Source organism: Octopus sinensis, linkage group LG1 (genome assembly GCF_006345805.1).
Source record: "Octopus sinensis linkage group LG1, ASM634580v1, whole genome shotgun sequence".
NCBI lineage: Eukaryota > Metazoa > Mollusca > Cephalopoda > Octopoda > Octopodidae > Octopus > Octopus sinensis.
Window position 1 is genome coordinate 176,630,070 of NC_042997.1, and position 14,368 is coordinate 176,644,437.

A 14,368-nucleotide genomic window follows, 5' to 3' on the forward strand; every position below is an offset into this window, starting at 1 on the left:
GAATTGCTGGCAAGGATTGACACTATAAGACTATAGGTAAAGTAAATGAGATAACAATATGTGGGTATAATTGAAGAAAATTTGAACAAAGATTTGTCAACTATACTTTTTCCTTCAGAAATTTAGCAAAGAGAAATGCAAGCAAACTATCCTATTACATCTGTTGTTTGAATGGAGTAGCGTTCTACTCCATTCTTCAAGAGCTGCAGACAAAACAAATAGTACAAAAAGCTGTGTGTTATGCACTGCTTAAAAGAGCCTCAGGATATGTGGATTTAAGATTCTTGAATATCTGTCAGCTCAGAGATCATCACCAAATGTTGCCACTTTAGTAAATATTTTATCACAAGGCTTTGGTTGGCCCAGCATTATAGTAAAAGATACTTGCTCAAGGTTCTGTGCAGTAGGACTGAACTTGAAATATCTACACTATCGTATATACAATACTGAAAAGAATTGGAATTTTGCATATTGATGGAGGATAAGGGACTATGAAATTCTGTTTTCTGCTTATCAAATATTGTGAAGAGGTATTACTACATTTATAGTTATTGTTATCTGAGTTCCAGTATATGTGCAATAAGGCTTGTTTATGTAATTTTATATCCGCAGCTGGTAAACAGTGCTTATTGGACCTCCAGGAGATCAAACACCAGTACTTATTGCAAATCCACGTGGAACTTCATAAAGCATTAGTTTTTCAGTTACCTTACAGATATACACCTGTATAGTCTCTATCTACCAGATTCCACTTACAAGGTATTGGTCAACTCAAGGCTATAGTATGTGCTGCACAGTGGATTCAAATTCAGAATCACTTCTTGTGAAGTAAATTTCTTGACCACAGAGTCATACATGTAAACATTGATTTTTGACTGATGAATTTAAGGGTCATTATAGTTATATTATAGTCTGATTTGACAGTTTATTGAAATATCATTTAATGTTAATTGGTTCATACATTATCTGTGCTACACATCATCTCTTCAGTATACAGTTTGATTCCACTGGTTAGAAAGTGTTCTTACAATAGACTATTATCATTTGCTTTCTTCTCTTTTACCTATTCTGGTTTGGTTATACCTTAAGAAATTTGTTTTGCCTTGAGATACTCTATCGTCTTGTAATTATCTTGATAAGTAGGTGTTTCCACTGTTTACATCAGAAATCACAATGAAATGGGGATAATGAAAAATATTACCAGTTAGCTCACATTATACAACAATTGCAACATGGAAGGTGTTTATAAGCCATTTAAAACACACACAAAAACCGTTAGATTCACTTCCACATATTTAATTTGCCGAAATATTTTTGTGTGTTTTATATGGCTTATAAACATCTTCCACACTGCAATTGTTTTTGTTTCAGCACACGATCTCCGATCAGGTGACGTGCTATGCAAGTGCATCACATACAGCAATTGAAGAAACAAGGGAGGCAACTCGAAACGTTTTTATTTATTAAGCTTCATTAGCAGATGTATTGTTGCTATTGCATCTGGTTTGCTCTCCAAAATGTTCATAAAAAAAAAAAATTCTATATAGCAATGATATTAATTGGATATTTCATTATAAAAGGGGCACTGATCATATATTTAAGTAAACGGGAAAAGGTGTATTATCTGAACTGATTCTTTTTCTTTTTTCAATTCCCCCACACATTTCTCTCAATAGATGGTTAGTAATAGTGTTGATGGTGGCTGCATTGAAACTAGTTGGTTCTGAAACAATCTTGCAGTCCCATATATTTGACATTAATATATAAAATTGTTTGTATTGGCTTTATTTAGTTGAATGTTTACTTTTTTTTGCCTTCTACACATGCAGTGAAGATTATAGCAGCAATCACTACCGAGAGAGCTAATTAAGTATGAGTGCATTAAAGATTTTGTTTCTTTTGTAATTTTAAAAAATTGTATGGAAAATAGTATGTGGATTAACTTTCATAGTTTTAATATTTTATATTTAATTAAAATAAGTTGCTCAGTTGGATTTGGTTTAAAATATTTCAGTTTAGTGATTAAATACCAAAATACCAAGTGATCATTTCAAACTATACACATTGAAAAACAGTTCATTTCATAAAAATAATAATCCGTTGCCAAAAAGCTTAAAATACTTTTTCCAAATGTGTCATTTTCTAGACTTGGGCTAATGTATTGGGCTGGTGCATAATTATTGTGGCTTTTTTCTGCAAATTTTATTCAACAAAAGCAATAATATTTAACAAAAACATCTTTAAATGACGGTCTGACCGTCTGCCAAGCAAATGGGAAGCAGTAATTGAAGTAGATGGTGAATATGTTCTGGAATAATCATTAAAAGATGTTTTTGTTACATGTTGTTTTTGTTGAATAAAATTTGTTGAAAAAAGCTTGGATAATTTGTTTACCTTCTCCATAATTTAGGTGGCAGCTCCTCTGTAGTCTCTCTGTTGAGATATTATCTATACCATAATACTGTTCTCTTCTTTTGTAGCTTTAGAGCCTTTAGTATCTTAAGTACTGAATACATTTTTGTAAGGAATAAATGCTTAATCGCAAAGAAAATTCTTAAAATAGTCACTTAGTTTTTTAAAATATTAAGATATAATCTTATGGTAAATTAGAGATTCCTGTGGTAAGGCAAGCTTGAGGAAGAATCAGAATATCAGGTATTATTATATCAAGTCTTCTAAATAGTTGCGTTTATTATATTACTCATCAATTACTAATTGGGCTCTGTTCATTAATTGTGGAGAATTGAGATTTTTAATGTTGCGAGGACTTAATTGTCAAAAAAGATCACATTTTATTTTGAAATTCTTGTGTGTTAAGTGATTTTGCTCATTTTCTACAACTACAGGTTTAATTTGTCCAACACTTTGTATTTCTTCAATTTGTTGATTTTGTAAACTGCTGTAGTCAATCCATCTGCCTTTTATGCTGCCGTCATGTCTTGTCATGCTCTTATTACTAAAAATAACTTTCTGTAATGTTTTGTTGTTGCATGTTTTCCAGGTCTTGCACTGTGCCAAGATATAATTTATAAAAAAAGGTTGGGGCGGGAAGCATAGGACATAATATATTAGTGAAAATGTAATTGAAAATAGAATGTGGCAGATATTTGGCATCTCTTATTCTGCGACTATTGAGATGTTTCCTTTTGAATTAACACTTTAAATCTAAATAACATTATCCTACTACAACCACATCACAAGGAGTAAAACATAGTTTAAAACACATTAAGTGCTGCAATATAGAAGTTTATGGGGATGGGGAGGTGAAATGGTCAAAGTATTGGATAAATATCTCAGGCATTGAGCATCATCTTCATGTTAATTTGTCTCACCTTTTACTGTTGAAAAAATGACTGATTTATAAAATTACATGTTCTTTTAGTGGTTTCAGTCATTAGACTGTAGCCATACTAGGGTACCACCTTCAAGGGTTTTAGCTTATCACATCAATCTCATATTTGTATCAATTTGTATTTACTGAATCACTAAGTTGCAATTTTTTAACACATTACCAACAAACAGATGCACTTCTTCACTGTAATTTGTTTACTGAATTCTGCCTACAAGATATTGTTCAGTCTGAGACTATAGTAGATCACATAGCCAAGGTGCCACACAATAGAATTCCACTTGGAACCACATAGTTACAAGGTGAATCTTTTAACTATATGGCTATGTTAATATATATATATATATATATATATATATATATATGCATGCATGCACATAGATGTTTTTAGGGAATATTTACTTCTCTATAGTCATGGACTTATTTACATTGTTTCTGACCATGGCTAATTAGCTTATACAATTTGTAATATTTGATATAAAACTAAATTGTGATGTTTTTGTTTGCATGATTCTTATTGATTGAAATTGATTGACATGGAATGTGGCTTTTTTTTAATATATATATATTTTTTTTCCCTTTCAGACTCCCTATGAGGGTAGAATATATAATTTGAAGATAGAATGTAGTCCTAAATACCCAGAAGAACCTCCTAATATTAAATTTCTCACAAGAATTAAGATAAATGGTGTTAATGATACAAATGGAGTTGTAAGTTTAAATTCTTTTTCACTAATATTCTTTATGCTGTTCTTTGATTGTGATATAATGACCAGTTAAGCATTGCTTATTATTTTGTAAAATGTTGTTTGTGTACTATTAGGTCAGCTCTGATTGAGCAGGCTTAAGTAGTTGGCTGCACAACTAGATTGCAATCTACAGATCTAGAGCTTTGACTATTCCCTACCACTGCATGAGGTATGGCATGTATGAGGGTCTTGCTGCACATTCTGACATGCAGGTGTTAATTGTACTTGGTGCAGTATTGCAGTATGGGCAGCTTGTGTCTAGTGTGTTTCTGTATGTTTAGATTCTGGTGGCTACCACACTAGATAGCAGTAAGCTGAAGTCTGTCTGTTTGTCTGGCAAGTGTCTTCTACTATAGCCTCGGACTGACCAAAGCCTTGTGAGTGGATTTGGTAGGTGGAAACTGAAAGAAGCCCGTCACATATATATATATATATATATATGTGTGTGTGTGTCTGTGTTTGTCCCCCCAACATTGCTTGACAACTGATGCTGGTGTCTTGATACTTAACACTGGTGCCTATCAGCAGAGTATATGGGGCTAATGAAGCTGTTGATGCTATTTTTTAATCTTTTTCCTGTCTTATTACTATGTGAGCGAAATAGGGTTCTAAGAATGATGTTATAGATATTTTTGCTTGTTTGGGAGTGTTGTAGCAGGGGCAGTGAAGGTTGGATCTCAGAGCTCACATAACCAAGTCTTCTATTTTTAGTATTTTTGTTTTGTTGTGCAGGTAGTTGGTTCTTGAGAAAATGAACTGTAGCTATGTCGGGTCACTGCCTTGAAGGGTTTAATTGAATAAATTGACACAGTACTTATTTTTTAAGTCTGCTACATATTCTATCAGTCTCTTTAGCTTAACCATTAAGTTAGGACGTAAACAAACCAACACCAGTTGGGGTACAAAAACAAAGACATGCACACATGAATACACACACACACACACATGATGGGTTTTTCTCAGTTTGCCTCTAACAAATCCACTCACAAAGCTTTGGTCAATCCAGGGCTATAGTAGAAGACTCTTGCCAAAAGTGCTGTGCAGTGGAACTGAACCCAAGACCACATGGTTGGGAAGTAAGTTTCTTAACCACACAGCCACACCTGTGCCTGTATGTTTAATTTTTTTTAGTTTCGTTTAAGTGGTGAATATTTTTTTGTTGCCATTGTGTGTATAAATTCACTGTAGAACTGCTAATGTTTGAAGGGAGATAATGGTAGCACTTCTGGCTTTTTATGGTCTAGGTTCATTTGTGTGTTTTGATATTTTGTGTGCATGTGTGTGTTGTTGGGTTGTAGTTTCATTTCAAAATAGTTTTTGTTTCATGCAGAGCCATCATGTGTTTGATGTATAATTGTATGGTTTTTTCATGTTCAACTGCTATGACTTTCTGTGATAAATCTTTAACCACTAATCAGCCATCTAGCTGTGACCATACCATCTTTTCTGGTATATTATATCCAGGACTGCATTATCTTGTAATTGCAGTCATTTTAAATACATTTGGATGAAGTTTGAAGGAAATTCAGCTTCTCTTTCTCATAGGTCAAAGGACTACACAAGGGCTTCCTCATTGACTCGTATAAAAATATTTTATGAAATGTAGGCAAGTTTTATCATTTAAGAACTAACTAATGTAAAAATTATTGCTTGTGATTGCATAAGATTTTACACTAAATGTATTTGTAACCCTTTAAGCTCTGATCTCAAGATTCCTGATAGCAACTAAAATATTTTTGTGACTTAATATAAAGTGATTAACTGGTGCAAGAAAAATGCTTGTTAGTAGCAATCCTGTGATTGTACTTTTCCTTGCAAAACTTATACTTCTTTTGTTTTATATATTTGATTGTTATGGAAATCTTTTCATCTTTATCAGTCAAAAAATGCAGTTAGGATGTGAAAGAACCTTTTAAAAACACTCAAAGCTGTGTTAGTTCCACATAAAATTTATTTGAGGTGTCAAAATTTTTGTCACATAATTGTAGATTTGATCATTGACACAGTTCCATCATCTGTGTCAGTGACTAGTTCACAGTTGTACGATGAAAATTTTCATATCACATTGATTATATTTAAATTTAAAAGGATTTTTTAACTGCTTTGTGACTCCTTAAATGACTCCTTCACTACATAGTTGCTTCAGTTTCAACACAATCTCAGATCAAGTCACTTGTTAGTCAGGTATAACTCAGAAACATTATTTTACAATTTTTAATTAATTTTTATCTAAATGTGGAAATTTCAAACTTTTAGTAGGTTATTGTTTTATTAAAAAATATTCCACCAGTTCTTTTAATTTCGTTGTCTTCTCATTTGCCCTCGTTTTGCAGGTTGATCGGAAAAAAGTGTGTGTTCTTAATTGCTGGCAGAAAAACTACACAATCAAACATTTACTAACTGAAATAAGACAATTGATGTACATGAAGGAGAATCAGAAGTTATCACAGCCTCAAGATGGTTCTATGTTCCAGAATTAGCAATTTTTCTCTACCTCTCTTTTTACAAATCTAGCAGTGGGCTGAACGAAAATCTATTTCTACTACTATTACACAACACCTATTATTTTTCTTTTCTTTCCCCCCAGCTGCAACCAACATCACTTAGCCTATCCACTTCCCCTCTGTTTCTTTCTCTTTCTCTGTCCAGTTGACTGATGTAGTTATGGTCACATTCCTGTTCCCTCTATCTTTACCAATCCTTTATTACCCCCTTTTTTTGAGGACCCATGACTAAAATTAAGTCTCTATTTGTTCCCTCTTTCAATAATGCCAAGAAAAGAAATTCTGTTAACATTATGGCTTGTCTCCATTATTATATGTCTAATTATTGCTTCTTTCTGGAGAATTTAATGAATTTATGTGCATAATTACTGTGCACTAGGCAAACCAGTTTCAATATACGAGTAAAGTTTAAAAGATTAGAAGAAATATCTGAGTGTAACTATGACAATCTTTATCTACAACAAAGTAATAATCCTCTTTCTCTTGATTTAAAAACAAAATCCTTTGTTCTTTCTTTAATCTAGTGATTCTGTTAAAGGCAGTGATCGGTAATTCTTGTGTAGGCTTTCTTTTTTTAAATTCTGAGCATTGCACACTCTGGATCACTTTAATCTTTTCTGGAATTTCTGGTCTTTAAAATGAAAGCAACTCTATAAGATAATCCATTAAAAAAAAAAAAATTTGTGAAAGATACTCTGAAAAGAAAAAAAAAATTTTTTTTTTTATATTTTATATTTTGCAAATAACAATAGAAAAGTGTGAGGGCTGGATGAAAGCAAACCTTATTTTGTGAATATGTGCTTCAATTGCTTTAGAGATGGCTTACATTTTTTAGAGCCTAAAAACAGCACATTCACTCTGGGAAAAATGAAGTTAATGAAATAAATTCAACTTTTCAAAGATAGTGGTTCGTTATATAAGTTATAATTAAAGATAGAAATATTTTTCTTTCTCTTCTTCTTCCTCTAATCAGCTTAGTTGTTGAAAAACACATAACTCCTGGACATTGTTATTCTGGACAAAAAGGAAGAAAGTCAAAACAGTTCTTTTATTTGTCCAATAATCTGAATCAATAAATTTGGTATAATAATAACTAATGAAAAGGAAAAAATCATTTTCTTTCAATAAAAATGGTTTACTGTTACTTCAGATTTAAATGAAAAAAATATATTTTCCCTAACATTAATTTTGGCATTCATCTTTTCCTCTTGCTAATGCATTTTTGTGTTAAGTTCCAGGTGTTGACTTGGCAATCTCTGTACAAGTGGATAATAGCTGATGTAATTCTCAAATTAAAAATTATGAAGCATATAATCTCATGAGAATGTAAACGATTATAACATTGACATGTATATCTCCATAAACACTTTTTAATGCATATGAATGCATGTCCTAATGTGTAGATTTTCAATGCAGGAGTATTGCTTGTGTAGACGTGTAAATACACATCTTTAGAAACATTAAATATATAGCCCTGTGCACTCTTCCATTTGTCAGCATTGATGTACATTTGTAAACTATATTGTTTGCCAAGGTGATTCATTTTATTGAGGATGTAGTAAGATCTAGAAAAATGTCATTTGTAACAGCTAAGTTAAAATGATTTCCTTTTTTTTTTTTTTTTCCATTTGTTTCCTAAAAAGAATACTAGGTTGGTCTGTTGGTTTCATATTTTATCTGAATGGACCTGTTAAAAGATATTTTTGCTTCGCTATCAAAAAAGCCACTGCAAATTTGGAGAACACTACCAAGACTCTTCTTCACTATGTTGGACTTGGCTTTTAGTAATTTTGATTACTCTTCCAAATAAAGCTTAAAAGAACTAAGTTTTGTACCTCATGTGTCAGTTTTTATCAAAATGTATCCTTGGTACGGCTACAACAGTTCTACCTACTTTTCAAGTTTAACTTTTTAGTTCTTACTATCTTAGTTTTTTTTTTTTTTTTAACGATTAAGCAAGCTTTTTTTTTTTTTTAAATTAGATTTGTTTTGAATAAATTTATTTCTAGGTTTTCAAGAAATAAAATGTATGTCTTATAATTTGGAATAAACATACTGATAGTATTCTATAATGACTCTTGAGTGAAGCAATCTACTACTGTTTCCCAGCTTTCTGTTTCTGTATGATGATGTTTTATTGAACATGTCATTTGATTAATTAAAACCTGTTGTTAAGCATTTTCTGTAGTTTGCATATTTAAAATTATCCTTTAAGGCAATATAATAAAAATACAGTAAAAATATCAGGTTTTAATGTATGCATGTATGGCACTCTGTATGGGACTTGTTTAACTGTCTTTTCTGTAGCCTTATTTTATTTTTGCTTTAGATTGTCAAGTATTTCATTTATTTGAATAGCTAAATCTAATTTTTGTTGATTTTTTTTTTTATTTATAATAATCTTAGTTATCTATTATGGTTTCTAAAATCAGGTTGCTTGATATAAAGAGTTGTGATTTATTGGAAATGGTCATTTGATGAATGACATCAAAATAAACATAGGAACTTTTTCAATCTCCTTGTTTTCTGATAGTTTTTTTTTTTATTACACTTGTCATATAATACAAGTATATACATCATTACAAAGAAATATGTTGTCATTACTTCCTAGTCCTTTCAATGAATTTTTTCGCAACTGTTCTCTAATTGAATCTTAGATGTTCAGTTGGCCAAATGAATCATCTGTAAGTAGTCGAGCTGCATAGATATTATATAACTAACATAGGAATTATGCCATTGTTCAGTATCCTGAAATCTATTTATGTCTTTGCTTATTTTGGAAAGTATACAGTTTCATTGGTTTGATGTTTTATTATACTCTACTATCAAAACTTAAATTATTACCTTAAATATAATATATACTAATCAGATGAAACGTTTTATAGATATTTTGCTGTATGTAGCAAAATCTTGATGATTGACTTATTGTGTGAGGAGTTGTGGGTGATGTCTGTATTCCTCAATTGAATGTTTGTAGAGATGAGTTTGGGAATTCTGGTGTTAGATTTTGATTGATATCAATGATCCCGTGTTAATTTATTTGGAAAATGACATCTTTACATACCTGCTATTGTAAATTGACTTCTAATTTTTAAAAACTATTCCTTACCAACTTAACCCTCATATCGTGTTTACTATTTCAATATTTTGCTTTGATTTGCAAGTTATGTACAGGGTGTCTCAAAGGTCACTGAAGGGTTAAAATTTTTTAATAACTTCCTTAACTTTACAAATAAATGCATGAACTTTTGATACAATATAAAGGACATAATGGCAATTAATATGCACAAGTCAAATTTTGCAACACCACTACATCACATGAAAATGACATTGCTTAGATGGTAGCCATTTTTGGCTTCACATGCCTGTACTCTTTCCAAAACTTGCACCATAACACCCTCAAAAGTTTGACCTCACTTCTCTGATTTCTTTATTGATGTTCTTCAGTTGCACCAGGGTCTCTGGTTTGTTGACATAAACCCTCTCTTTCAGGCATCCCCACAAGAAAAAATCCAGACTAGTTAAGTCTGGGGAACATGAAGGCTAGTTGACATTGACATAGAGGGAGATTTTTCTCTTGCCAAAGCACTGCTGTAACAACTACATTGTTTCTCTTGAGGTATGAGAAGTTCTACTTTACTGGAACCATGTGTGAGGTCTACTTTGAATGACCTTCACATTCCCCAGACTTGACTAGTCTTGCTTATTTCTTGTTGGGATACCTGAAAGAGAGGGTTTACCTGAGATCCTGGTGCAACTGGAGAACATCAATAGAAAAATCAGAAGTGGGGTCTGAAACTCTTGAGGGTGTTATGGTGCAAGTTTTGGAAAGAGTATGGGTGTGCGAAGCAGAAAATGTGATGTAATGGTGTTGCAGAATGACTTGTGCATATTAATTTCCATTATGTTCTTTATACTGTATCAAAATTTCATGCATTTATTTGTAAAGTTAAGGAAGTTATTAAAAATTGAAACCTATCAGTGACTTTTGGAACACCCTGCAGATAATAAGTCATATGCTATTTGTATCCTCTAATTCTGTCTAGTTTATCTTCCAGCTTTAATAATCTGTTCTACGAACAAGGCTAGTCCTAGTAGGGATGCTAGAATTGTCAGACCAAGCAATTTAAAATGGCACCATTATTAAAAATATACCAGTATCTAAAAACATCAGCTGTTACCATTATTACTGACTACTATGCTTCTCTGTATGAAACAGCAAGTGATTTTGTATGCAAGTTACACATAGTATTAGATAATTGTGAACTGAGATTTCAAACTCTTTAAGGTCATAGTAGTTTGATAGTTTTGGAAAGCTAACTTTGGTGTTTTTGTTTTTTTTTAAGACCTTATGTCTATACTGAACTAGTCATATCTTCATGTAATGGTATTGTGACAGTGGTTAATTTATTGGGCTGCTGACTTCATCCATTTTAGTGGGAAATGATTTAATGTGGGCACTGTAAGTCTTTCCCCGTGCTGGTGGGTTGGTTACCATATTACACAGCCATCACTTTTTGTGGCCAGATATGACAGGTTTTAAACAACTTATTGCATCCTGGACCATAATTTCTCTGAACAGAATGAAAGCATAATGCTTTTTACGTATTGGAAACCAAATTTGCTCTTTGGAATAACCATAAAATTCATATTATTTAGAATTCATACCTACCTGCTGTGTTTATCTTTTGTTCAGCTTACTTGCTAACCCTAACCCTTATCTTGTGCTATGGAGGTTCCTCCCTACCATCATTTAAATAGTTTCATTCTTAGCCATCTGCATTTAGCTCATAAAGACTAATTTTGGCAAACTTCAGTCTCAAATGAGACAAGCTAGTAGTTATATATCCTACACCGAGGAAATGTCACACCACAGTACCCGAAGCATGATCAGTAAAGGAAATCAGGTCACTTTATTCAGAATGTCTACCTACATAAATTCTCACCCTATCATCACACTGAGTACCTTCAGAAGAATGATGCCAGGATGAGGGACTTGACAACAACCTTCTGGGAAAGCAGTAACTTTAAACACAATGCTTCATGGGACAATGGACTCTGCAGGCTAGGTTGGTAACTTAAATGGACATATTGGGAATATTGTAATGATTATTCTGATGTATATGGTGGCTATAGTTATAGTACATAAAATGAAAAGGGATCAAGGTTCATGGAGTTCTGTGACATTAACCCTTTAGTATTTAAACCGGCCATATCTGGCCAAAATATTTAATCTGTTTTATGTCAAAACAGACCAGGTCCAGGCTCTCACACCTACCCTACAATGTTATTCTACATTAAGTAATTACACCATCAAGATCTTGAAGATATGAGATAATGCATGATTAATTCAAATCAATAGACATTATGTTTGATTGAATAATCTGAACACTAAAGGGTTAAACACCTACTATTTGCAAGACTAACTTCAAAAAATCAGCCAATCATGATAGGAGAATACCATAAATCAGATGAACTTTCAAATGCCTCATGAAATGGAAAAGACATGTGAATACCGTCTTTTGTTCACTATCATTCCCCATAGATTTGTGATGGTACTTGTCCTTACTGATGTCAAAGAAGCACAGACATGTTACCACAGATCACTAAGAAAACCTAACCATTTGAATCCTGTGCCTGGTCTCTTGAGCCATTTGTGCTTGGTTTTGACAGGGATTAGTGGCATGGCATATATGATACAATTTACAAACTCAGTTGGCTTAGACTTGCCATTTATGCTAGGCCTGTGCTGATTGTATCTGCATTGTCTTTGCTGGAATTTAGTTTTGTAGTGCCATTGCTGGATTCATTATCTGAATCATTTTTGCTGTCACTCACTGCCTTCGCTTCCTATACTGTACCTCTCGTTGTCATGAACAGATTTCAAGTCACTATCCAGGTAATCTGCATCATTTTCAGTGTCTAATTCACTCCAATATTTCAAGCAGTGTATGGCTTCTGGCTCTTGCATTTTGATCTTGACAGCCCTTGCTCATGTTCACACTGGGACTCATTTCATTGTGAAACTTCTTATTTTTACAAGAACATACTGCCAAAACAATTGCACAGGGTGCAGATATATCTTATTTTTGGGTATAACATGTTCTGATTGGTCAATCAAAACAGGGTTAAAACCTGCATAATCAAACACCTGTGGCACTCAATGATCCTGCACAATTTTACTGGTGCTATGGTATGTGCAGGCCTACGATTATCATAGCTATACCAGTGTTACAGGTTCTAAGGATTAAATGAAGATAACTTGTTCAGTTCTCAGAAATCATTTTTGTACAGATATGCTGTTAGCAAGGTGAATCATCTGTAAAGAATTTTGGAATGTAGGTTGGCATCTATAAGGGCCCAGTTCTGGTTGTAAGCTGACGTAGTTTCCATTGCAAAATCATTTAGAGAATTAGGGAAGTCATAAATGTGGAAGTAAAACCTAGGATTGAGAGATCTTAAAGGAAATCTAGCAAAGACAGAAGTCATACTCAGAAAAGACTGGAATTTATTGCCATCTTGAAAGTGGCCATGCTCGATGTGCAGTAAAAGAATTGGTAGAAGTTCCATGTATGGGTGTAGTGGAACAACAAGCAAACTCATAGAGTATGTAGTAGATGCACAGGAGTAAAAGTAGTTAGCAATGAGGGCACCCATGAAATGCTTGGAGGGTCCTCCAGCAGTTGAATCTTCTGTTAGGTGATCTAATTGACAGTGGTTGAGAACATTTTGAAAGCCTTGTGGTCTAACAATATAATAGAGAAAGTTCAGCAAACTATTACCTCTTTAGCATGATGACATAGGGTGGATGTGTCATCCTGGTGAGTCCACAGAGTTATTGCCTGCCAGGATGAAATGGAGGACTGTGTGTAACTTGTATGTTCCATTTTTTTTAATGGCTTCTATTGCTGGGTGCCCTTCTAACATCAGCCATTTAGCTATATACTGCATCATCATTAGAGAGGTTATGATGCCCCAAGGAGTCCTTGATCCTTCATTTGTATACCATTTACTTAACAGATTGTACTGGGTACATTTTATTATGACACCAAGCACTAGTGAGGCTGCCTTATATTGGGTTCACTAAGAAAATTTTTTTCTCATATATTTAATGCTTTATCAAAAATTTTAAATCATTGATACATTCTCCATTGTTCATGACTTTTCGCCCTTGTTCCACTAGCTTGTCAATTGCAATGGTAGAAATCACAGGGTTTTGACTCAGAGAATTTATGGAGGCACATTTTCCTCACTGACTTTTGGAGAGCAACTGAAAGGTGTTAATTGAAGGTGCTATATCAGGAGAATACAGTGGATGTAGTAGAACTTTCCCACTAAGAACTTGAATAGCAGTTTTGATCAAATTAGCAACATGGGGTTTATTGTTACTATGTTGAAGAAGCATGCAATGTTCTTGGTCAGGTTGTTTCAGCTGGATTGCCTTGTTGAGCCAGTGCATTTGCTGAACATATTGACCATGTGATTGTTTTTGAGTATTTCGTAACAAATAAATATCAAATGGCAATTGTAGTTGTGTTACCTGTGTCGGTGGCACGTAAAAAGCACCATCCGAACATGGCCGATGCCAGCGCTGCTTTGACTAGCTTCTGTGCCAGTGGCACATAAAAGAGCACCAACCGATCGTGGCCGCTGCCAGCCTCCCCTGGCACGTAAAAACCACCCACTACACTCGCGGAGTGGTTGGTGTTAGGGAGGGCATCCAGCTGTAGAAACACTGCCAGATCAGCCTGGTGCTGCCTCCTGGT

General features: G+C 33.6%; 1 protein-coding gene and 1 long non-coding RNA gene across 2 annotated transcripts in view; one reads left to right on the top strand and one right to left on the bottom strand.

Annotated features, from left to right (window-relative positions):
* The window catches only part of LOC115209655 (ubiquitin-conjugating enzyme E2 variant 2), a 31,621-nt gene extending 22,505 nt beyond the window's left edge, over nucleotides 1-9,116 (top strand). Inside the window, exons 3-4 of the mRNA XM_029778125.2 lie at nucleotides 3,935-4,060; nucleotides 6,432-9,116. Coding sequence (XP_029633985.1) covers nucleotides 3,935-4,060; nucleotides 6,432-6,578 — 273 coding nt within the window. The 3' untranslated portion in view covers nucleotides 6,579-9,116. The remainder of the gene's footprint in view (nucleotides 1-3,934; nucleotides 4,061-6,431) is intronic.
* On the bottom strand, nucleotides 4,388-4,638 carry LOC118765336. The gene is made up of 3 exons (XR_005001173.1): nucleotides 4,581-4,638; nucleotides 4,467-4,472; nucleotides 4,388-4,431 (listed from the first exon to the last, which is right to left on the bottom strand). It is a non-coding gene; the product is annotated as an uncharacterized LOC118765336 (long non-coding RNA).
* Nucleotides 9,117-14,368: the final 5,252 nt, after the last annotated feature.